Source organism: Crocuta crocuta, unplaced genomic scaffold, assembly GCF_008692635.1.
Source record: "Crocuta crocuta isolate KB4526 unplaced genomic scaffold, BGI_CrCroc_1.0 scaffold396, whole genome shotgun sequence".
NCBI classification, from domain to species: Eukaryota; Metazoa; Chordata; class Mammalia; order Carnivora; family Hyaenidae; genus Crocuta; species Crocuta crocuta.
Window position 1 is genome coordinate 3126486 of NW_027533259.1, and position 24586 is coordinate 3151071.

Sequence of the window (24586 nt, forward strand, 5' to 3'; positions counted from 1 at the left end):
CTTTTGTTTCTCTTAATCTCTCTGACTCAGTTAGGACTCCCAGCTCTGTACAAGCCTGGTAACTTTTTCTGTCCCTGCATGACCAATAAAGTCTAAATCTATTTAGTATGCAAAACATCAACGATCCCCAGTGTTCCCTTAGCTAGAGCAACTATACCTGAACATCTTATTATGAGTCTGGGTTTACAAAGACTGTGGGCCTGGATATTTTCCTTACTGTCTTAAAAACTTAGGTATGTTTTTAAAGAATGTTTGTTTTAAAGAGTAGGAAAATGGTGGCCAGAGGATATAACTTTCAGCTATAAGATGTATAACCTCTGAGGATCTGATGTAAAACATAGTGGTTTTAATTGATAACATTATGTTGTTTAGTTGAAATTTGCTAAGAGAGTAAAACTTAAATGTTCTCACCAACAAGAAAAAAGATAAATATGTAAGGTGATGGATGTGTTAGTTAACTGGATGGGAGAAGTCCTTTCACTATGTATATGTACATCAAATCACCACAATGTATACTTTAAATATCTTGAATTTTATATGCCAATTATAGCTCAATGAAGCTGACATTTAAAAAAATATTAAAAAATATTTTTGAAAAGGTTTGTTTTAGCATTTACTTATATTTTGTATCAAGAGTAGTTGCAGATTTCCTAGTCTACCATTTCTCTAGAAATAGAATTCAAAAAGAGTTTTTTGATTTTTCCTAGGAATTCTTTAAAAAGAATCCAGTTGACAGCAAGCAATCATTGAATGTCTTCTATGTACCAGCTATTATTTAGAAAAATCACTCATTTTCTTGCAGAAAGCCACTTTCAATCAGAAAATAAATCTGCCTATCTTCTTCCCTATCCTTCTGTGACTATTATAAAGATTACATTATATCAAAGGCATCATCAGATAAGTTCTAGTACTTTAGATAAAATTCTTATCTTCAGATAAAATTCCAGCGCTTAAACCTCTGCCACTACAATATGGATTATATTATCATTGTTTAACAACAGCAACGGAAGGTAAATGGACAAGTTATACCCAAATTCACATAGTTTTCAAAATTGTGTATTTCTCTTCTTTGTGTTTAGATTTTCTTCTACCTCAGTTTAAAAGATAAAATAATATGTAGTCAAGTTTGTCACTCCTGGATGTTGATGACACAAGCAGGCTCGTTGTGGAATGCTGTAAGTAGACACTACCTGAGACTGTCTTTATTCTAATTCTTAAAGGAGAACCGATTGCCACAAAGCCAACTGTACTAGGGGCTACTTTTTCCCCTGCTCCCCCCACAGGGCTACAAACAGTAGGTGCATTTATTTATCTTCTGTCCAGGCACAAGCCCAAAGGAAAAGACAGAAAGATAATAATGCTATTTTAAGAAATTATCAGTATTTTCTAATTTGAATGGTAGAAATAAATCAAATATGATTTTTAGATTGAAATCAATCTCCATTAGATCTGAGTTAGACTTAACATTGCCTCACTCAGGATGCTGCAGAGATAAATTGAGGAAATGCATGTAAAGTGCTTATTATAAAGCCTGGCATGTAGGCAGCACTCAATAAATGTCAGCCCCCGTTATTGGTTCAAAAAACATGACAAAATAGCACAAAATATGGAGTAAAGGAAAAAAAGACTGAGCATGGAATAGGGCTAAAATATACAACATGTAAACAAAACTTGTTTGATATTCTTAGTGTTTTTGCATGCCCACAGACACACATACACTCAGGCATTTTCTAATACAGATTTCTAGGCAGGAACCTCTATACTATTCTTATCATTGTACTATTTTTATGCTATTCTTGTATCCTAGAATATGTTTGTGTTTCTCATTCTAGTGAGACATTGGGGAGTAGTCTCAGTCAATAATAAAAAATAAGCATAAATTGTCCCTGATGACTTCTCCTTTCTTTTTCCTGGATGATACTTTAATCTCTGTAATCACTTATTCCATTGACCAGTGTTACGGTGGCAACATCTTCCCTGTCACCTAATGTCCAGTCAGTAGATGACTTTACCACCCCTCCTTAATTGCTAATGATCAAAGGGCATATTATAGCATCATGTGCTCAGACCAACCTATGAATAGGTGGCTGGAACCATTCCACCTAAATTCTCAACCTTAAATGAAGAAACTAAGAGGAGCTGACAAGGTGCCACTCTTAAATCAAGTCAACCTCTTGACATTCCATTCTTGGCTTCACTTGGCTTCCGCTCTCACCTTGTGCCACAGTGGCAAGAAGAAAACGTGCTTCTGTCTCAACTAACCCATCTTAGCTACCAAATTTAACAGTCTTTTCTTAAGTTTATTTTTAGCTTAAGGCAGTGATACTCAATCTTCAGACTGCATCAGAATTATCTGAAGGGACTGTTAGAACAGACTCTGGTTGCCAACCCAGGGTCTCTGACTCAGTAGGTCTGGGGTGGGGCTTGAGAATTTGAATTTCTGACAAGTTCCTGGGTGATGCTAATGCTGTTGGTCCCAGGACCATACTTTGAGAATCACTGGTTTAAAGTACTAAATCTCCTTCTTATGTGATTGGGGATGTTACTTTTTTCTTTGGAAAGCCTGTAAAGAATAAAAAAAAGAAAAGAATCCAAATGGTCAGAAAAAGAATATGTATGATCTTAAGATCAGGACAAATCCTGCAGAAGCCTGGCAGGAAAAGCTAGCCCTTCTGCCCAGAATCCTCAACGGGTGAAGCTGGAGAAAATCTGAGCATATGTCAGCGAAGAACAAAGCCCGGGTAGGAAGTCAAGTTGTTGTTTTTTTTTGTTTTTTTTTTTACGTTCAGCACATTTCTCTTTCCACAATTCTGTGTTCGCCTTCATCTCCTGTTAGTTTTGCCTTCATTTGTGAGTGCTCAAATGTGGCACAGCTAAAATAAACATTTTAGCACAAAGAATAACTTTGTTCAGAAGGCAGTGAGAAACTGGAAGTTCATAAACTAGCCTCGTAGCTGAAAGACATTATTAATACTATGGTACTGCCCCTCGCACTCAGTGCTCACATAAACCTCTGTGCTTTTTTTTTTTTTTTTCACCTCTGTGCTCTTCAATTTTACATGCAATCAGCCAGGTACACTCTTTCCTTCTCTCCAGACCTCCCTCCTCTAAATGATGAGTATGAAAAGGCCACTATAAATCTCTCACTCTGAATTGTCTTTCCCGTAGTCAAGAACTGAACATATAGTCTGTGCTCATGAATAAGGAAGCAGGCACACATTAATAATGAACCTAGGAGGAGTTCATTGACACTGAAGTGGGGAGCAGCCTTGGGGCTCACCTGGGGTGATGGGGGGCTACCAGGCGACTCTAAGACAATCAACTCTGTTGTAGGGTAGATGTGGGACTCTTGTCCCCAGCTGTCGACCTGGACTGAACATTTGGAATCTGTTTGTACTTAAACCTGGGAATGACCATGAAGAAAAAATGTGTTTGTAATTAAACTCCAGAATGACCATGAAAACAAATAAATGAAAAAAATGTTTCTTGATGCTTTAAAAATGTTATAAATTTCTACATGCAAAAGATCTTTCTCACTTCTTAATGCTTTTTGTTTATCCTTTTTAGATTGATTTTTCCACAGTAAAAAATATCATCACAGATAAATATATAGTGACTACTTTGCAAAGATGGCGTCTAAATGTGCTGCGCTTGAATTTTCATGGCTGTATTCTCCGCTTGAAAACCTTGAGATCTGTCAGTGAGTATGTTCAGTACAACTCTTTGCCTTGCTTTTCTGTTTTTTGATTAAACAAATATAAAGAAAAATATAAAATAAAGTAGAAACTGTAGTTATGGTCTTAGGCCATAAGAATGTCAATTAAAAACATTTAAAATGCTTATAGTATAGTCAGCTCTTACTGGATTGTATGGGGAGTTGGTGCTTTGTCCATTCTTATTTTTTTAAAGTGTATTTATTTATTTTGAGAGAGACAGAGACCATGTGAGCAGGGTAGGAGCAGAGAGAGAGGGAGAAAGAGAACCTCAAACAGGCTCTGCACTGCCAGCACAAGAGCCCAATGTAGGGCTCGAACTCATGAAACCATGAAATCATGACCTGAACTGAAACCAAGTCAGGCACTTAACTCACTGAGCCACCCAGGCACTCCAGTACTTTATCCATTCTTATTGGTCACTTTTATTTTTGGTCTAGCATTTGTCTATCTATGTATTTTCAATTTACCTACTAAAAAATACAGTATAAGAATATATTATCAATTTTAAAATTCTACAATAGACAGTAAAAGAAAAAAACCTCCCTATATCTCCCTGAAATCCATTAACTTATTCAGAGGTATTCAATGGTATTAGTTTTATGGTTAAAAAAATTTTTTTTAAATGTCTTTATTTTATTTTTGAGAGACAAAGCACAAGGAGGGGAGGGGCAGAGATATAGGAGGACATAGACTCCCAACCAGGCTCCAGGCTCTGAGCTGTCAGCACAGAGCCTGACATGAGGCTTGAACCCACAAACTGCGAGATAGTGACCTGAGCTGAAGTCAGATGCTTAACCGACTGAGTCACCCAGGCGCACCTAGTTTTCTGTTTTTCTAAAATACATTTACATATGTGTGATTAAAAATACACAATTAAAAATTTTAATATGAAAAGGATCATATTGTTTTATATTTTCTTTTATACCCTGGAAATCTTTCCATGTCAGTCCACGCAGAACTACTAAATTATTTTTAAATCATTAAGATCATTTTCCATACTATGGATGTAGCATAATTTATTTAACTTTCTTCCTCTTGATGGACATCGAGGTTATTTCCAATGCTTTCCCAGCTGCTTTGTACTTTCACTGTGACATGTACTTTCACATGTGACATATGACAGTTTGAACTGCCATAATAATGTCTCATAGACTGGGTACAGAAACTTATTTCTCACAGTTCTGGAAGCTGGATATCCAAGATCAGAATGCCAGCCTGGTTCTAGACGGGGCTCTCTTCTAGGTCGTAGACTATTGTCATCTTTTTGGGTCCTCACATGGCAGAGAGAAGGAGAGAGAGATCTTTGGGGTCCCTTGTATAAAGGCACTAATCCTAGTCATGAAAGCTCTACCTTAATTACCTCCTGAAGGCCCTACCTGCTGATACCATCACATAGGAGGCTAGGATTTCAACATATGAATTTGGCCAAGGGCACATTCAGTCCATTGGATTAACCGATATATATATATGTTTTTAAGTCTCTTTATTTTGAAAGAAAGAGAGTGTGTGAGTAGGGGAGGACAGAGAGAAAGAGAGAGAGAGAGAATACCAAGCAGACCTGTGCTAACGGCGTGAACCCACAAACCATGAGGTTATGACCTGAAACAAAAACAAGAGTCAGACACTCAATGACTAAACCACTCAGGTGCACCAACCCATAAGTATTTTAAGGTTCATTTTTCAGCCTCCATGTATCTTTCTGGAAATGAGAGGAAAAAAATATATTTAGAAAAGTGTACATCCATACTGATTTCAGATAATGAGAAAGAAAGCCATAAACATGTAAATACCAACATGGATGAGTCTAGAGATATAAGAGTGAAAGTAAGTTGCAGAATGACATATATAATCTAATACCATTTGCATACAAGCTTTCAATGTGCAAAATAATGTATACTTTACATTTTGAAAAAATTTAAATAATAATACTTAAGAACACTCGCACATATATAGGAAAATATAAAAAGCATGCATGGGAATGAAAACTCCAAATGCAAGTTAGTGGTTACCTCTTGAGGTGGACAGAGTTGAATGAAATGGGGAAGAGGTTTACAAGGTGTTTCAATTGTATCTGTAATTTTGTAAAGAGAAAAATAAAGAAAAGATACCAAGTGGGATAATTCTGACTGGTTGCTGATACTGAAAAAAAGCTATAGTTTTATGTCATTGTATTTGATTACATATTAAAGTGTCTTCTTGGTTTTAATAGTTTGTCAGTTGATTCTTTTGGGTTTTACAGGCAGATCATTTACTTCCATTCATTCCTAGTCTTATATCTTTTATTTCTTCTTCTCCTTCTTTTTTCCAGTAGCAGGGATATGGACGCATCTTATCTTGTTCTTGTCTTGTTCTTTACTCCCTTTTTTTTCATATTTTTAATGAGAATAGTGTTATTATTATCTCATCTTTTATTTTTGGGATATACTCTTCATAGAGATATAATTCCATTCCTTTTTTTTCTTTTTCTTTTACAGCAGCCATGTCCTGCTTATTCCTCATTCAATCTGGTCATGTCTGCCTTTGGATTTTTAGGAACTATTAATTTCTGATCCACCAATACCACTCCTGTTTTGTTTTCCAGAGATATTATAAATTTTAAAAAACCTCATTTCTCGGAATTTAGGTAGGAGATGAAAGGTGAAATATATGCTAAGTTTGCTGTCTTGAATGAATTTATTAGTTTATTAGTAATAAAGAGTTAACAAAATAATTGTAAGCCTGAATGTGCTAGCCACCCAGTTTATAGCAGCATTATCTGCAAGAGCCAAACTGTGGAAACAGCCTAAGTGTCTATTGACTGATGAATGGATAAAGTAGCATGTATACAATGGAGTATTAGTCAGCCATAAAAGAGAATGAAAACTTTCCATTTGTAACAACATGGTTGGAACTAGAGAGTATTATGCAAAGTGAAATAAGTCACAGAAAGATAAATACTATAATGATTTCATTCATGTGGAAATTAAGAAACAAAACAAACAAGTGAAGAAAAAAAAAGAAAGAGGCACACTAAGAATAGATTCTTAATTAGAGAGAACAAACTGATGGTTCTCAGAGGAGAAGTAGGTTGGAGAGACTGGGTTAAATAGATGATGGGGCTTAAGGACCGCCCTCGTGACGAGCACTGGGAATTGCATGGAAGTGTTGAATCATTGTATTGTACACCTGAAACTAATATTATGCTCTATGTTAACTGGAATGTAGTGTGTGTGTGTGTATATATATATACTTTCGTTTATATTTTATCTGAGGTCAAAGACAGACGAAATATTGTCATAAGGTTTTTTCTAAGTTTATTTATTTGAGAGAGAGAGAGCAAGTGAGCAGGGGAGGAACAGAGAGAGAGGGAGAGAATCCCAAGCAGGCTCTACATCATCAGCACAGAGGCAATGTGGGGCTCAATCTCATGAAAAGTGAGACCATGACCTGAGCTGAAATCAAGGATCAGATGCCTAACCAACTGAGCTATCCAGGGGCCCCTGTCTTAAGTTTTTGGATATTTTGTTGTCTACTTAAAATTATTTAGTATTGAGGCACCTGCGTGGCTCAGTCAGTTAAGTGGCAGACTCTTGATTTTGGCTCAGGTCATGATCTCACTTTTTGTGAGATTGAGCCCCACAATGGGCTCTCTGCTGACAGTGTGCAGAGCCTGCTTCTGATTCTCTCTCCCTCTCTCTCTGCCCCTCCCCAGTTCGTGTTCACTTGCTCTCAAAATAAATAAACTTAAAAACTTTTTTTAAATTTGGTATTTATCTGGAAGTGTAATTCTTAGTAAAATGTCTTTATCATAGAACAAATTAAACATGCAAGACTGAATAGACCTTGATTTTCTAAGGAAGTAAATGTAATGTCTATCTCATCGTTGTGATATTTTCAATTTGCTAAACATTACTTAATAAAATCAGTTTTAATTCCAGCGACCCCAAGTGTATCAAAGATTAAAACCCAATCTCAGAGATGTTTCAGCTTTTCAATTTTTCCCCCAGCTAAAGTAAGTTTATTGGTGTGTCTAGAATTACACATATTTTTGGCAAGAAGTTTCTTTGTTACACTGAAGATAAATATTGGCTGATTATTTGAGCCGTTTGGCTGAATGGCCACAAGAGTTGTACGAAATCCTTGTCTGCAAAAACTTTAGAATAAAATTAACTTTAAACTGTTATCTTAAGATGCTTAAAAGGCGGATGAAGGCAGGGGAGAAAAATGCTTCTTCTAATATTGTGACAATCAAGTGTGCAGAGTATGTGCTAAAACACTTTAGCAAACGTTTGGCAAGGGTACACAAGTGATTTATAAGTTGAGCAGTCGTGTTGTGCTGGAGTACAACAGATATACTCGGTATGAGGAGTCCCACTTGACTGCAATTTTTCTCCACTCACTCAATGATTGGCAAGATGAGAGCAGTTCAGAAGAAGCTTTGACTTGTGGATACCCCTGGGGTTGCATGTTTATGCTTCTAGAATTTATAAGATACAATATTGACATTCTTTTGGACAGGATTATGAAGAAATTTGCCAGTCTACCTGCCACGTTCCTGTGGTTCTTATTCACTCTAGCATTGATACGGATTTGTTAGTCACGTATGACATCTTCTTGTACTCGCCAATGCCCCACAGCTCCTGAAGAAAGGAGCCTCAGTGTCTCACAGAATTTAGGCAAGTAGATTCTCAGTACTGAATTGCTTCTATTTGTCAGAGCAAGAGAAACAAATGGTATTGATTTAGGGGATAAGCTCCAGAAGACGAATGGTCAGTAAATGAAAAATCTGAACTGTACTATCTTTCCCACATAACCAGGCAGTAGGTCAGAGCTGATTCAGACGTAGGACTCAAGAGACCTCAGCTTGAAGTGGATCTTATTTACTTCAGAAAAATTAGGGAATTTTAGGATTAGCAGGAAAGTTAAAACAAAGCAAAACAAAACTTGAGTGTTTCTGCAAACACTCAAGTAATATTTGGATAAATATTCAAGTGACATTTAAACATGTATGTTCAAATACGTTGTTCTCAGGATTATTATATTTTTGACTGCCGCAAAATACACTTTACATTTTTTAAATCTCCTGACCATCATCTGTTGAATAGAAGTTTCAAAGGCAAGTTATGAAACTATCAAGAAATTGGCAGAAGAGGATGTCCCTAATTGTTCATTCCATCATTGATCAACTATACTTCCCTGAAAAGTATAAACTCTGATACAGAGAAGGGGTAAATCCTAAGCTCTCAAAAATGTATTTCAATTTCAGTCCTGGAGATATTAGCAACTCTAACTTACTTTTGGATGGTCTGGATTAATTTCTTTAAAAATTTTTTTTTTTAATGTTTTATTTATTTCTAGGAGAGAGAGAGAGACAGCATGAGCAGGGGAGGGTCAGAGAGAGAGGGAGACACAGACTCTGAAACAGGCTCCAGGCTCTGAGCTGGCAGTCAGCACAGAGCCCGACGCGGGGCTCGAACCCACGAACCGTGAGATCATGACCTAAGCGAAAGTCGGACGCTTAACCGACTAAGCCACCTGGGCGCCCCGGTCTGTATTAATTTCTATGCATTTCTAGAACTTGATTTCCAACTAGATCTGGAGGATGACACTGAAGATAAAAATCAACCAATCAAATCTCCAGCTAGCTTCCAAAAGTTGAACCCGAGAGTGATTTGGGCCCTTTCTCTGAATCAGATTTAATCTCTTCCCCCACCCCAGAACCCCTGGGTCCCCACCGTGTGTCTTGGTCTCCTACTGAGATCCCAATCAGGCTCTTCCCACCGTCAGATCTTGGCTGTTTCAGGCCTTGTGTCCTTGATATTCTACTCTGAGTGCTTATGAACATTAGTGCTCTGGTAACAGTTTGAACAGCTGCCTTTAATACCTCACAGTGAATAAGGTGAAGATTTGCACTGAGACCCAAGTATGCGTGATCTCTCCCCCTAATCCCAGCCACTGGTAAAATGGGCAGAGTGGTTCGAGAACCTCACAATCGAGGCTCCTTCCCTGAACCACTAGCTCCAGCAATTCTTCCAGCTCCCCATTCTCTTGGTTTCCGACAGGTACTAGTACAGATTTAAATGACTTGGGCCAAAGACTCTCTCCTGCCAGCTGATCTCGTAGGTGTTTCTGGACAAAAAGGCTTAACCTTCCTGGTGCCTATTCTTCTTTTGGGGTCTGATTCTGCAAGTTCTGGTGTGAGGCAGCTGTGGCCAATGGTGACTGTGAGAGTGCTCTGTTTACCTGCCCAGCAGTAAGTGCTGAGAGGGACCCCAATGCTGGCTCTGTCACCTGCCAGCTCTGTGACGTTATTTAAGCTACCTAAACTCCAAGCTTTGGATTCCTCATCTAGAAAAGACAGATAGTATTACCTCCGTGAGAGGGATCTTGTGAGAATTAGAAATAGAATATGTGAAGCTTTTAGCACAGTGTCTGGCATTTAATAGGTACTTAAAATATTTGTCAGTACTATGTGTCATATACTATCTTCTATGTTTTGTGCAAGGATCAAATAAGACTAGTTGCTAAACTTTGTAGGAATACCTTGATAGAAGAAATGAAAATGTAGTCAACTCAGAGTGAAAGGGAAATATCTATTAAAAAAAAGTGGTTAAAATTTTTTAAAAGTATATTTATTTTGAGAGAGAGAGAGAGAGAAAGAAGGGTGGGTCAGGGGCAGAGACAGAATCCCAAGCAGGCTCTGCATGGTCAGCACAGAGCCCAATGTGGGCTTGAACCCATAAACTGTGAGATCACAACCTGAGCTGAGATTAAGAGTCAGAGGCTCAATTGACTGAGCCACCCAGGCATCCCGAAAAAAGTGGTATTGTAAAGGATCTGTGTATATTTCTTCTCATTTTATTTTTGCAATAGTAAAGCTATCAAAACACAAGCTGATCGGGTTAGTCTCCAGATATTTCCTCTTTTTCTGCTGATCTGCTTCTCTGGGTAAGCAAATTCTAACTGCAAACCCACAACATGGGGCTTCTCCTGGACTCTGCCTCCTTACTCAGTTGCTTTTGATATCACTGCCTTCTGTTTCCTTCTGTCTCATCCCAAATCCTGACCCTGCATTCTAATTTCATCCCTGGCTTTATGCTTGACATATTAGCTTAGCAGGAAGGGCACAGGCATTTCCCACCAGCAAGTGGCTTCCCAGGCTGAACTCTCAAAAATCAGTGCTATTTCTGCATTCATGAGTGTTTATACCTCTTCATTGCTCATGATTCACACCACCTACAACTTCTTCCGAGTCCATTTTCTGACCAGTCTCTAGTATAATTCTCATATTCTCTTACTTATTGCTTGTGACAATTCTCTTTCAGGTCTAGCTTGACAGTTTTTTTTGTTTTGTTTTGTTTTTTTGAAAGAATACATGAAGAGCGTTTGAAAATTTGGGTTTGCTGGGATCTCATTTTGGAACGCACAGGAATCAGAAATGGAATTTTATCCTGACTGACTTATTGGCGGAAAAAAGTGGAAGGGGACAGAGGGGAGATGATGATATTTTATTATTCCTAAGCACTCCATATTTTCATTTTGGTCATCTTTAGGTATGCACAAGCAGCTATCACAAGACATATAAAAATGAACCAAGTTTTTTTTTTAAATTTTATTTTCAAAAGGCAGCAAAAACATATATACAGGACATTATGAAATTCCAATGCCAACATTAGGACCCACCTCCTGCAGTTTACCAGTGTGGAACCCTCACCAAGCGCTGGTCTGCAAACAGGCAGGCAAGCAGGATGGAAGTATTTCCTTGATTGCTAGAATTTCTCACAATAAAAATAATAATTAAGGGAACCTTCCTTCAGCTGGATAACCCTGCATAAATAGGCAATACGGTTCATCAAAATGTAAACATACGGCTTTCTGACACCGGTATAGCAAATTCACAACAAGTTGCAATGAGAACAATTGTTAAGTTATCCCACTATAGTGATTCTTACACTTTGCTTCTTCGCTGCGTGCTCCCTGTGAATCTTCTCCCATTCATCTTCTTCTGGATCCTGATCAAAGGTCTCAGGGTAGGCTGGTAGTTTGTCTTTGGGACATTCTTCAAAGTAACTGCGAACATATTTTCCCACAAACCACCCTTTATATTCTTCAGGCATCTTGCATTCTAGGCCGTTATAGTGGACGTTGTAGTGGTGCTTTAACCAGTAGTAGAGGTAGTGGATATTGTAGTCACATCTCCAAGGGTTATCTCTGAGCCACAAGAGTTTCAAAAAATACAAGTCTTCTAATACACCGTAGTCAAAGTTTTGTAGACTGTTGTTTGATAAATCTAACTCTTCTAAATGTGTGAGTCCTAAAAAAGCAGCTAGAAACAGAAAGTATTTATTAGCGCAATGAGTGGCTGGGTTACAGGCAACTGTATGGTGTATTATAAGGACGTATACACAAAAATGAGAGACCTCATTTTCCTTGTTGAAAAAAAAATTCCCTCCTCTCCTTTTTCTCAGAGCTTTACTTTAGAAAACCTGTAATTTCAAGTACTTTATCCTCTCTTTGAAATGTATGCATACCCTTTAAGAAGACTGACTTGGGCTTCTGTCAACTTTATGAGCCAGGAATGTCTTTCTCAAGGATGTGAGAGCCATCTCCTTGAAATGTAAACATCAAGGAAGACAGAAGCCTTATCTCCCAGTGTCTGTGGGAGAGGACTGGCCTTCCTCCTAGTTGCAAAACTACCTCGTCACAAAGATGGAATTTGTTTTCTTCTGGATAAAGCCAGTTAGCTAACGTAATTGGTCACCTCAGTTGCGAGACAGAGTTAGGATGCCCCATGTATGACAAAGAATGCTGTCAAATCGTTTCACTTAAGGACGAGCTACATATCCTGAAAACATGTATGTATTGCATTGTCTGCTTTGCAGTCACTTAGAAGATTGTCACATTTCGGGTTTTTTTTTTCCTCAACTACCTTTATTGAGAGAATCTCTGTGTTGGAGGATTTTGGTTTTAATTATATTTTCCACGGTATACGTGTCTCAATGCAAAATTCCAAAGTGTGTTTTCACTCACAGAAAGCTTTTCCCTTGATTTAATTGATTACAATATTTTATTTGAAAAATAACTCTTATGTTAACTTTCCAACACATGTTTTTGGGACTCAAGTGCATTTTTAAAATACTCACTGGAAAGATGCCGTGAAAAAAAAAGGCATGAATTAGGAAAATATTTCAAATGTAAGACATAAGTGCATAAAAATGAAAAAAATGTGTATGGTAATGATTTGACAGTTTCCTGGGATATCGGCAAACTCTGAAAATGCCTAGGAAGCAGGCTTTTCCCTTTTTAGGGGGGAGGGAACGATATCCCTGTAGAGTCCAAAATTAAACAATTTTTATCAACATTTCTGAAAACAATCTGGTTGTGTTCTGGCAAGCTATGGTAGCTATCAGCTCTGAATCTACATGTATTTAATTTTGCCGAAGGGTGGGTAATTAACAAATATCAAACATATAACACAAAATAAGACAACAAAAGCCTTTCACCGCTCCCCTTTCCAGGAGTAAAAAAGACATCTAAACATAGATTTTAGTTGATGTGGACTCACCCTAGAATTCATATAGGTCAACCTTGATTTCAAACATTTTGTTCCTATTTCAAACATTTTCTCATTATTGTTTTTTGTTTGCTTGCTTATTTGTTTATTTATTTACTTATTTTTGAGAGAAGAATCAAGTGAGAGAAAGAAAGAGAGAAGATCTTAAGCAGGCTCCATGCCCAGCACGAAGCCCAACATGGGGCTCGATCACAGAGCCAAGAGATCATGACTTGGGCTGAAATCCAGAGTTGGACGCTTAACCAACTTAGCCACCCAGAACCCCTGAATATTGTTTTAAAAATACTTAAGGTATATAATGTCCTTATTTGGGATTTGGAAAATCCCAATTTGGGCTGTAATACCAATACCATGAACCATTTTCATATCATTTGTTCTCAGACAAAACTCATAATTTCCCCTAAAAAGGATACTTTCTACTTTGGTGCAAAAGCAATGGCCTGGGTGGGGGTGTTGGGAGAGGGCAGGCAGCCGGGGACGAGTGAAAGGGCAGCCAGTATACTGACAGTTTTGAAGACCCTGCATTTTTTCTCCTATTTGCTAACACTCTGTGAGGCAGTGATCTCACAACTTACCTCCCTTGAAACAAGTCAGCCCTTTAGACTGAAAGCATGTGAAAACATCCCGAGATTTTATTTTGAAAGTGCTATACTTTTTACTTAAACCATATGTATTCAGGCACTTGGGAAAGCTGGTTTTCATTTGTTTCTTAGAGGAGATAAATCCTTAATAGAGCGTCTTCTTTCTCTCTGCTGCAATCAGGTCTGGGCTTTTATGAAAGTGTTATTTCGTGCCTTTTAAAACCAGCAAATCTTGGGGGCGCCTAGGTGGCTCAGTCGGTTAAGTGTCCGACTTCAGCTCAGGTCATGATCTCACGGGTCGTGGGTTCGAGCCTCGCATCGGGCTCTGTGCTGAGAACTAGCTCAGAGCCTGGAGCCTGTTTCAGATTCTGTATCTCCCGCTCTCTCTGACCCTCCCCTGCTCATGCTGTCTCTATCTCTTTCTCAAAAATAAATAAAACATTTAAAAAAAATAAAAATAAAACCAGCAAATCTCAGGGCTCCAGGTGGCTCAGTTGGTTAATTGCCCAACTCTTGCTATCAGCTCAGGTCATGATCTCACTGTTCATGAGATCAAACCCCATGTGGGGCTCTGCATGTAGAACCTGGTTGGGGTTCTCTCTCTGCCTTTCCTCTGCTCACTCGCTCTCTCTCAAAATAAATAAACCTAGAAAAGCCCCAGTAAATCTCATTGCATTTGTATACCTGCTAGCATAAGTAGTTAACAGAGTCTACTTTCATACTGTTTCATAGGTCCTGAGATATAGAAAGCTTTTTTATTTTAAAAACTTCTTTAGGCCATTTTGACTTGTTGAAGTGTGGAGATACTTTTTTTTGTTCCAGAAGACATACCGAGAAAGTGGCTGGCATTTGGCAGGTGCTCAACACATATTTGTTACTGTAGAAACTACTTTCCTGGGACTGAAGTGAACAAAGGAGAAGAAAAGAACACTGCTACTGATAACAATAGTTCACCTTGTGTGTCAGCAAGGAAGACACATGGGGTAAACAAGTTTAGGAAGCCTTCAGGAGATCTCAAGGATGGTAAAGGAATCCTTGCAATTATGGGAACTTTACAGCTGATGAGGGAAAACTGTCATTAGAAGTAAAACAAACCCATGTTGCACTATTATCTATCTCTACACTGTTTTCTCTTTTTGCTCTAGCTTTCTTTACACACCGGTTCCATTATGATTAAAACACTGTTATACCATTACTCACTACTTTAATAAATTTAACTTAGGCCATTAGAATAACAAACATTTTAGTCTCTGTTAGAGAGAACTCTGAAACTAGATTGCGTTAATACTTTTGATAGGTGAAAGCCCAGGGATCTGTGACAAGGCATGCCTGCCTCGCAGTTCTTTGGTTCTCTTGAAGCAAGAGAGGGTCTCCATCTCCAGATTCTTCACCCTGTGGCCTGGCTTTGTGGAGGCTGGCTACCAGTCACTGACCTCCACACTAACATGATGATCGCTTTATTTGGGAGAAGGAGGTCTCTGTTGTATTCTTATTCACTGTGAAATGAAAATGGCTTTTGACTTCACGATTTAAAGATACGGCCAAGTCTACACCATCTATACAGGCTAAGGTATAAGTGTAGCATAATGTTGTTCTTTTGGGAGATTCTTAAATTATCAATTTTTTTTTGAGAGTCAAGTGTGAATGGGGGACAGTCAGAGAGTGGGAGAGAGAGAATCTCAAGCAGACTCCAAGGTCAGTGCAGAGCCTGATGCGGGACTCGATCCCACTACCCTGGGATCATGACCTGAGCCAAAATCAAGAGGTGGATGCTCAATTGAATGAGTCACCCAGGCGCCCCTTAAATTATGATTTCTCAATATTTTAAAAAGATGTTATGAATACTAAAATATGCCTTTGTAGATCCAGAACGTTCATTCTCAATTTGCACTTCTACAATGTTAAAATCCTACTGTCCTATTAATACCATTCAGCAAAGCAGAAGTAACAACTGAATTGAAAATATTTATGCCATTAACATTGCATTATTAATAGTATTAATAATCATTTTTATAGACTGTATTTTTCAAATTGAAGTAGCACTATGAAGGAGTGTGTTACGTATGTTCCAAATATGATCAATATTGTAGTAATTCTCAGTTTTTTCCAGATCCAGTGTGTTTACTTAACATGCTCATTTTTGCCAGAGGCTTTGCTTATTATTAACAAATGGAGAAGATATTTGAGGGATGGGAAAAAAAAATTAATCTGGATCTAGGATTAGATAAAATGCATCTGGCTCTGGCTTGAGCACATTTTATCTGAATTTATGAGTTTGGTACTTAGCAGACTGTTTCAAGCTTACTTTAAACAAGTTGGAACTTTTAAAAAAATTGTTTTTAGTGTTTTATTTATTTCTGAAAGAAAGAGAGAGCGAGCGAGCAGGGGGTGGGTCAGAGAGAGAGGGAGACACAGAATCTGAAACAGGCTCCAGGCTCTGAGCTAGCTGTCAGCACAGAGCCCGACATCGGACTCAAGCCCATGAACCGTGAGATCATGACCTGAGCCGAAGTTGGATGCTAAACCAACTGAGCCACCCAGGCACCCCTAAACAAGTTGGAACTTAATGAATAGCAAAGAAAATGCCAAATCTGAATTTCCCTTTAAAAGTCACTACATGTTTAACATATTATTGGCCACACATTCTTATTTTTAAAGTCTATTCTACAAAACGTTTTTATTTGGATCAACTGAATAACTGTTGCTTAGTAATATATAATATCGTATCCTTCATACAGCAACATTTTGGCAAATATTTCTCTGAGTACCAAACAAATTCTGAATTAGGCGTTATGTTTCATTTACATTTTTAATTCTATAGGTTTTTCAATACTAAATTGTATTTATCATACATGCTGCCATGGGGGGAGAAAAAACAAAGAATACTCATCACCCATTTAAAGGGCTACTCTGTGGAACTTACCAGGATCTATGAATTCAATGCCATTGCTGCTGAGGTTTAATTTTTTTAGCTCATGAACATCTTCGAACTCCTTGGGTCGAAGCTGGTTGATTTTATTGTATGATAAGTCAAGTTTAACAATGTCTGGAGGGATGTTGTTTGGGACTTTCTTCAGCTCTGGAAAAACGAATAGCATTCTGGTTATTGAGGTTTCTTTTCATACCATATTCTCAGTTACTCTTCCACCTGTGGTTGAAGAGTCAACTCTTGAAGATAAAGGGGAAAAGGATAATCTAAAGCTAAATAACATTCGTATAAATGAGACATAGAATGTGTTAACTCCACCAAAGCCCCCTGGACCAGGTGCATCAGGCTTAGAGGAATGGATATCACTCCTCGCTGAGCTGTTCAGAGAAATGTCCTAGACATGGCGCTGGGGCTCATTCCTGGCTGTCCATTAGAAGCACCTGAGAAGCTTTGGGAAAAAAAAAAGGAGCTAAAAGGAAATGAAACCAATCAAACCACTGTAATTGTGTCCCTTCCCATCCTTCCCTGCTCAAGGAAGGAGTTTTCACTATTAAATACTGCATGTGAGTTGTGTTTTCATTTCATTCTTCTCCTTCGATTTCTTCTGCCAACAAAAAAGCTCAGGTCTCTCCACTCTTAAAAAAATGAACAAAAAGCTTTTGACCTTGATCTTATTGATCCTTTCCTCGGATGCTAAAATTTGAGGAAGTGTAGTCCTGACCTGTTGCCCCTGCTTCCTCCTTGGCATGTATCCCCTGAATCCTTGTGATTTAGTTTATACTCCAGCACTCCTAGACTCCGGGCACCTCAGGAACAACACTATTACTGTTAACTGTCACTACTGCTAGAGAAAAAGCCTCTGGAAAGCAGTCCAGGTTATCTTTCACAGGTTAATAGGAAATCAAGGTTCACCTAATTTGTTTCTATTTACATTTCTCTTTAAATTATGCTTTGAAAATAGTGTTATTTATTTTTTTAGATTTTTTTTTAAATGTTTTTTATTTATTTTTAGGAGAGAGAGAGAGAGACAGCGTGAGCAGGGGAGGGTCAGAGAGAGAGGGAGTCACAGACTGAAATAGGCGCCAGGCTCTGAACTGGTAGTCAGCACAGAGCCCGACGCGGGGCTCGAACCCACGAACCGTGAGATCATGACCCAAGCGAAAGTCGGACGCTTAACCGACTAAGCCACCCAGGCGCCCCTGAAAATAGTGTTATTTAAAAGCACTTTTAAAATGTTTGTTTATTTTTGACAGAGAGAGAGAGAGAGGCAGAACATGAGTGGGGTAGGGGCAGAGAGAGAGGGAGACACAGAATCCAAAGCAGGTTCCAGGCTTTGAGCTGTCAGCACAGAGCCCGATGTGGGGCTCGAACCCACGAACCAGGAGATCATGACCTGAGCCAAAGTTGGACACTTAACTGACTGAGCCACCCAGGCTCCCCTAAAAATATAGTGTTATTTTATATTTTAGTGTAATATTTGCCCTCTTAATCTTTAGGAAAACATTCTAAGGAGGTTTTATTTAATTTTTAAATAGGGCACATGAAAACTATGAAGAGACACATGACTGTTTCCACAAAAGAAAACTAGAAGCAATAAAATGTCCAGATTAACTGACACCTGAGAAATAGCATGGCCCAAAGGCTTTCTGAATAAAATGTTTGGAACTGGGTACAGTAAAATAAGCATATAAAAGGTGGTATCCATTTATCCATAATACCCTTTTTGGAACAGGATAATTGAATTGCTGATAATTTCTTCAAAATAGTAAAAAACCAAACAGAAAACTCTGGTATTTATGACTTCTTAGTCTATACCCAGGTTTATTTTTTCCCTTTTAAGGTTTATTTTTCCCTTTTAAGACTCAGAATCCATGGTCTTACATGGTATTGGTAGTTCCTTTCTGTTAAATTTGCTTTTTCTTCTTGATGGAATCTTAGTGTCTTGGTATCTATGTGCAGGAAGTGTTGTGGGTGTTCTAACAAGTATTAAATGACAAGAACCCTATGGGCTAAGTACTATGATTATTCTCATATTACAGATGAGGAAGCTGAGGCACAATTTGCCAGTAGTCACAGTCCTAGGATTGAAACACACATTAGCCTCAGAATGTATGCTTCTAACCACTGCTCGGCTGCCTGTTCCTGGTACCTTTCTGCTGCTTTTATGCCTCTTCATCTGCCCTTGAATCCTCAAGCCTAGCACAGGGTAAACCTGGAGAGGAGAAGGAACAGAGGTGGAGTCAATGTACTGGGGTGGCAAGAGACCTTCCTAGCTCTATATTTAAAATGATGTCGGGATGCCTGGGTGGCTCAGTCGGTTGAGCATCCGACTTTGGCTCAGGTCATGATCTCACGGTTTGTGGGTTCGAGCCCCATGTCAGGCTCTGTGCTGACAGCTAGCTCGGAGCCTGGAGCCTGCTTCAGATTCTGTGTCTCCCTCTCTCTCTGACCCTCGCCTGCTCACGCTGTCTCTCTGTCTCAGAAATAAATAAAATTAAAAAAAAAATAAAATAAAATGATGTCTCCCTGTTTTCAGTTGAGCAATAACAAATACTCCCTGCTTTTCCTCAATGGTAAGTTATCACCATCAGACATAGTATACATTTTACTGATTGTTTTCATTTTTGTCCTCTCCCCACCATAGAAGCTTCATAGTGGAGGCTTAGGACAATGCCTGATACAGCCTAAATAAATGATATGTGGCAGACAGCTTCTAAAATGGCACTCAATGTTCTCTACTAACATGTATGTCCTTGCATAGACCCTTCCTTTGAATATGGCTTGAACCCATGACTTGCTTCCAACAATAGGATACAGCAAATGTCAGTGGATGCCATGTCCACAATCAGGTCACAAAAGATCGTGACTTTCCTTTTGCCAGCAGACCCTCTCCTGCTGACTTTGATGAAATAAACTGTCATGTTGGAGAGGCCATGTGGCAAGGAATTCAGGGTGGCCTCTGGCAAACAGCCAGCAAGGAACTCAGGTCCTCAGTCCAACAACCCTTGAGGAACTGAATTCTGCCAATGGCCGCATGAGCTTGGAAGAGGAGCTTTCCCCAGCTGAGTGTTCAGATGAGACCACAGGCATGAGTTCTGATGAACACATTGATTGAAGCCTTGTGAAAGATCTGTAAGCAGAGAGCCCAGCTAAGCCATGTGTGGTTTCTGACCCACAGAAACTATGAGATGATAAATGTGTGTTGTTTCAAGCCACTAAGTATTGGGGTAGATCGTCACCCCATTGTAAATAAGAGCTCATGAAATGTTGAATTTGATGATTTCAGGATACTGAGGACTTGTGTAATAAGATGCTTTCAAAATATGGAGGGATCTTATTTTTGTCCTTTGGTAAGGCACTATTCTGTTTGACTTAGAATTGTGTTTGCCAATACATTAAAAGGTGAAAGATTTTAAGACTTGAACTTACAGTGTTGCAACAGTGAGGTTATCCTCCCTTTAGGATCATCCAGACCCCAAGTGGAGAGCTATATTCTCTCTGGAGGCCTACTTTTAAACAAGGAAATGGAGATCCCCGCAATAATTAAAAACCATGGAGAGAATTTAGGAAAGATCAAAGAAATAATTTCTTGACATTAAGTGTTTGGAATAATAATTGGAAATGGCTGTGGCATCTTCTTAGAAAGATTTTAAAAGCACAAAAGAGTTTTATTTCAAAATACCCAGTTTTATTTCAAAACACTCTTCTCAGTTCCTCCGTTGCTACCACATTGGTCTAAGTCAACATCAGCTCTTGTCTGGATTATCCCCAAAGTGTCCTAAGCCCATGTGACTGTCAAAACATAAATCAGAACATGCCATTTTCCCAGATGGCTTCTAATCCTCCAGAGATTCCCATCTTACTATGAATAAAAGCTCAAGTGCTCATTAAGGTCTTATAAAGCCATTAAGAACTATGGGTTGTCATTGCCACCACAGACAGTATCTCCTAGGTTTTAGAAAGCAGGCTATTTATCAGGATTTGCTTGCTGAGCCCACATCTGTTGGGTTGGGCATGGGGTGGATGACAGAGACCTCCCAAGCAACCGCTGTAGGACAAGCTGAAGTGGGTAAACCACAAATAAATGGGTAGAAAAAACAGTTAATGAGAACTCCCTGAAACTCAGCGTAAGCAATGTGACAGGGCCTGTGGATGTTGCAAAGGGACTACGAATTGCAGAACCAACTTTGGCATTGTCAGCAATAAAACTAGGGTAAAAGTAGGATCCACAAGTAAAAATGAGGAAATACAACCCAAAGCCTTTGCTAGTGTGGCTTGGAAAAACATGGAAAGATCTTATTTGTTGTATTGATGAGTAAAAACAGTTCTTTAGTTCTTTTATCTTAAACTTGAATGAGAATTGCAAATACTGATATAAAATGTGTGTGCCTTTGATAGAGATTAAAGAAATACAAATTTCCCCAGGCCACAAGTCAAATTTGGTCAATGCCCCCATTTCTAAGCCAGGCACCACCTCGTTATTTGCTGCTACCTAAAATTCTTGGTAAACACACAAAACATACCTCATATACTCTATCGTCACTCTTGACAAACCTTACCATTCCCCAACCAAAACTTGCTAAGTCTGAGGAGTCAACTGGGAAATTTTCTCCATGTAATTTCCCAGCTGATTGGCCAACTTATGTATGTATGTATGTATGTATGTATGTATGTATGTTTTAAGAGTGAGCAAGCGAGTGTGCACAAGCTGGCAAGAGACAGAAAGAGAAAGGGAGAGAGAGAATCCCAAGCAGGTTCCACATTGTCAGCATGGAGCCCAATTTGGGGTTCAAACCCATGAACCGCAAGATCATGACCTGAGCCAAAATCAAGAGTTGGTCATCCAATTGACTGAGCCCCCAGGCGCCTGTTAGTGGGATATCTTAGTTGACAGCGATGTCAGAACTACTCTGAAGGCTCAGTAGTACGAGGCAAAGAGCCATAAATGACTGATTTTGCAAATAAAAAATTATTAATCATTGTTTAACTAGCAGTGAAATTAACTTCAGAGGCAGCTGAGAGCACTTTACCTGTATAATTCCCCCCAGCCCGAATCTTAGAAGTAAAATGAATCCTTAAAAATTGTAAATTATTCTGATAAATATGAAGTTAAAAATGCAGTTTTCAATTCTTTCATGTATTTTTGGCAAATACATTTACCTCAATGTGGCATAAACATGCCTTTCAACTAATGTCACATTTATTCCCTTTGGAAGACTAAGTTTTGTTAGCAAAGTGCCTGTCCCTCAGTGAATAAAGCTGTTATTTCTTTTTCTCACTGTCCAATGTTTAAGACAAAAATAGTGATCTTTGAGGTCTGTGTGGTTAAACTGGCACATATTAGGTACCCTATGCATACCGTCTGACTCATCATCTGTCAGCTGGGAAAGACACAACTCCCGAGTTAGGGGAATTTATATTTGGGTTTCCTGTGTGTGCTCATGTTCATGGTATATTATGCAGAGCCTAAAAGGAGAATCAGTAGGGATGCCTGGGTGGCTCAGCTGGTTGAGTGTCTGACTTCAGCTTAGGTCATGATCTCCCGGTTTGTGGGTTCAAGCCCCATGTCCGGCTCTGTGCTGACAGCTCAAGAGCTTGGAGCCTGCTTTGGATTCTGTGTCTCCCTCTCTGTCTGCCCCTTCCCCCACTCACACTCTGTTTCTCTCTCTCAAAAATATACAAACATTTAAAAAAGAAGAATAAAAAGTGGAGAATCAGTACTTGGAGAAAGCACCCAGAAAGCTTTTATACATTTTTCTTGGTTGATGTACCTGGAATCATGAAGGAAGAGATGATATTGCATGGTCGCCAGTGGCTTGGGGGGACTGCCTGTGGGAACTTAGAAAGGCAGCTTACCTTCTCTACACCTCAGTTTCCTCCTTTCTGAGGGTAATAACAGTGTTCTCTGAAGGCTGAGGAGTAAATTACATACTGCATTTACTGCTGGTTCCATCCTGGATAGCATGTTTTAGGCTTCTTTAGATTCTATATAGGATCTAACACAGGGACCATAAGCAAAAGTATTACTCCACTTCAGCAGGGAGCTAGAGATGAATTGCTGAACATTCTTAGTATTTGACATTTGTTATCTACTCAGAGAATGGAATAAGGAAAATTACAGATTAAATACAGATTGTCATACTTGAGTTCTAGCCATGATTTTTAATTCTATGTATTTTTATTTTTAAAGGTTGCTTAAATTATGGCCTTTGCAAGACCAAAGAAGGCAGCTCAGTTATTATCATCAGTCCAAAGCACATAGCCCTGTTCCAGGCAGTACCTGGGAGTACAGCGGGTGTAAGAACAAGACCATTGCCTTTATGAAAAAAAAAAAAAAAAAAAAAACCAACTGAATCAATAGATATAGATCAATCGGGGCGCCTGGGTGGCTTAGTCGGTTAGTTTAATTAGGTCATGATCTCGCGGTTCGTGGGTTCGAGCCCCGCGTCGGGCTCTGTGCTGACTGCCAGCTCAGAGCCTGGAGCCTATTTCAGAGTCTGTGTCTCCCTCTCTCTCTGACCCTCCCCTGCTCACGCTCTCTCTTTCTCTCCTAGAAATAAATTTAAAAAAAAATAGATATAGATCAATCATAGTGAAAGCAATCTATATTGATGATATTAACAGACAAAACTGCCCTTCATTTTGTAATCTATATTGTATATGCTCTCATTTATGTAGTCATTAACATTTGGAGGACCTTGAGTTGTCCTTTCATGTATAACCCAGTATTATTATATGTATAGTGTGTATTGTTTCCAGAAAATATGTATATTTTAACACAAGAAGGGATGAGATTATGGGGCATATATGGAAGGTTGTGTTTAGACAACAATAAGTTGAGGAAAGAAAACAAGAAATACATCTGTTTTTATAAGTTGATGTTTGACAAAAGAAAATGAGACAAAAATATCATGGGAAAAAAGACAAAGGCAGAAATAGGCTCATTGTGGAAGGAATGGTCCAAGCGCAGTAAAGCAGTAAAAATGGAAGAGATTTCCTAACACGTTATCTATTCTTAAGTTACAGTGCAGTCTAGCTGTAGAAGTCTTCGATTTTGTGTCAATGGCATTTTTCTCAGATATCAATGCACTAAACTGTGCATGCTTTGTCACCTGATGCAGCAAGTGTAAATTAACTTTACATACCACAGCTATATCAAGTAATCTTTCTAACTAAAGTTTAGGATTAGTAGCATTGTATTAGTTTTTTAAATATCTAATTTAAGTTTTCTAAAAAAATTTTTAATGCTTATTTATTTTTGAGAGAGGGAAAGACAGAGCACGAGCAGGGGAGGGACAGATAGACAGGGAGACACAGAATCCCAAGCAGGCTCCAGGCTCTGAACTGTCAGCACAGAGCCCAATGCGGGGCTTGAACTCATGAACCTCGAGATCATGACCTGAGCTGAAGCCCAGTGCTCAACTGAGTCAGCCACCCAGGCACCCCTGTAATTTAAGTTTTTAATCTAAGCATCACAAAGGCATTGCTGGTAAAACATGTTCTTCAGCATGAAACACTAAGTAGTCAGGGTAACAAGGTCAGGGAAATTGCACCCAGTCTGACTGTCAAGAAACTGTGTATACTGACTTTTCTAGAATTCTTTAATCTTTCTATTGTTGAGACCGCTGTTTGCTTGAATGTGATCAGATTAAGGAAGATGGCAAGATCAGGCAGACCAAGCTTCAAATCTTGGCTTTGCTGCTTAGCCGTGAGACATCAGGCCCAAGCGACTGGACCTCCCTCAGCTTCATTTTTCCCAGCTGTAAATAAGGATAAGGCTACCTTCCTGGAAGCTGTGCACAGCATG

The 24586-nt window shown here is 38.9% G+C and overlaps 2 protein-coding genes across 5 annotated transcripts in view; one reads left to right on the forward strand and one right to left on the reverse strand.

Annotated features, from left to right (window-relative positions):
- Nucleotides 1-24586, forward strand: part of FBXL13 (F-box and leucine rich repeat protein 13) — a 194568-nt gene that overhangs the window by 77574 nt on the left and 92408 nt on the right. For all 4 annotated transcript variants that reach the window (XM_077746953.1, XM_077746955.1, XM_077746956.1 and 1 more), the window contains exons 8-9: nucleotides 1080-1175; nucleotides 3568-3700. In XM_077746953.1, the coding sequence (XP_077603079.1) occupies nucleotides 1080-1175; nucleotides 3568-3700 (229 nt within the window). The remainder of the gene's footprint in view (nucleotides 1-1079; nucleotides 1176-3567; nucleotides 3701-24586) is intronic.
- The window catches only part of LRRC17 (leucine rich repeat containing 17), a 31283-nt gene continuing 17963 nt past the window's right edge, over nucleotides 11267-24586 (reverse strand). The window contains exons 3-4 of the mRNA XM_077746957.1: nucleotides 16774-16929; nucleotides 11267-12021 (exon numbers count right to left, since the gene is read on the reverse strand). Coding sequence (XP_077603083.1) covers nucleotides 11624-12021; nucleotides 16774-16929 — 554 coding nt within the window. The 3' untranslated portion in view covers nucleotides 11267-11623. The remainder of the gene's footprint in view (nucleotides 12022-16773; nucleotides 16930-24586) is intronic.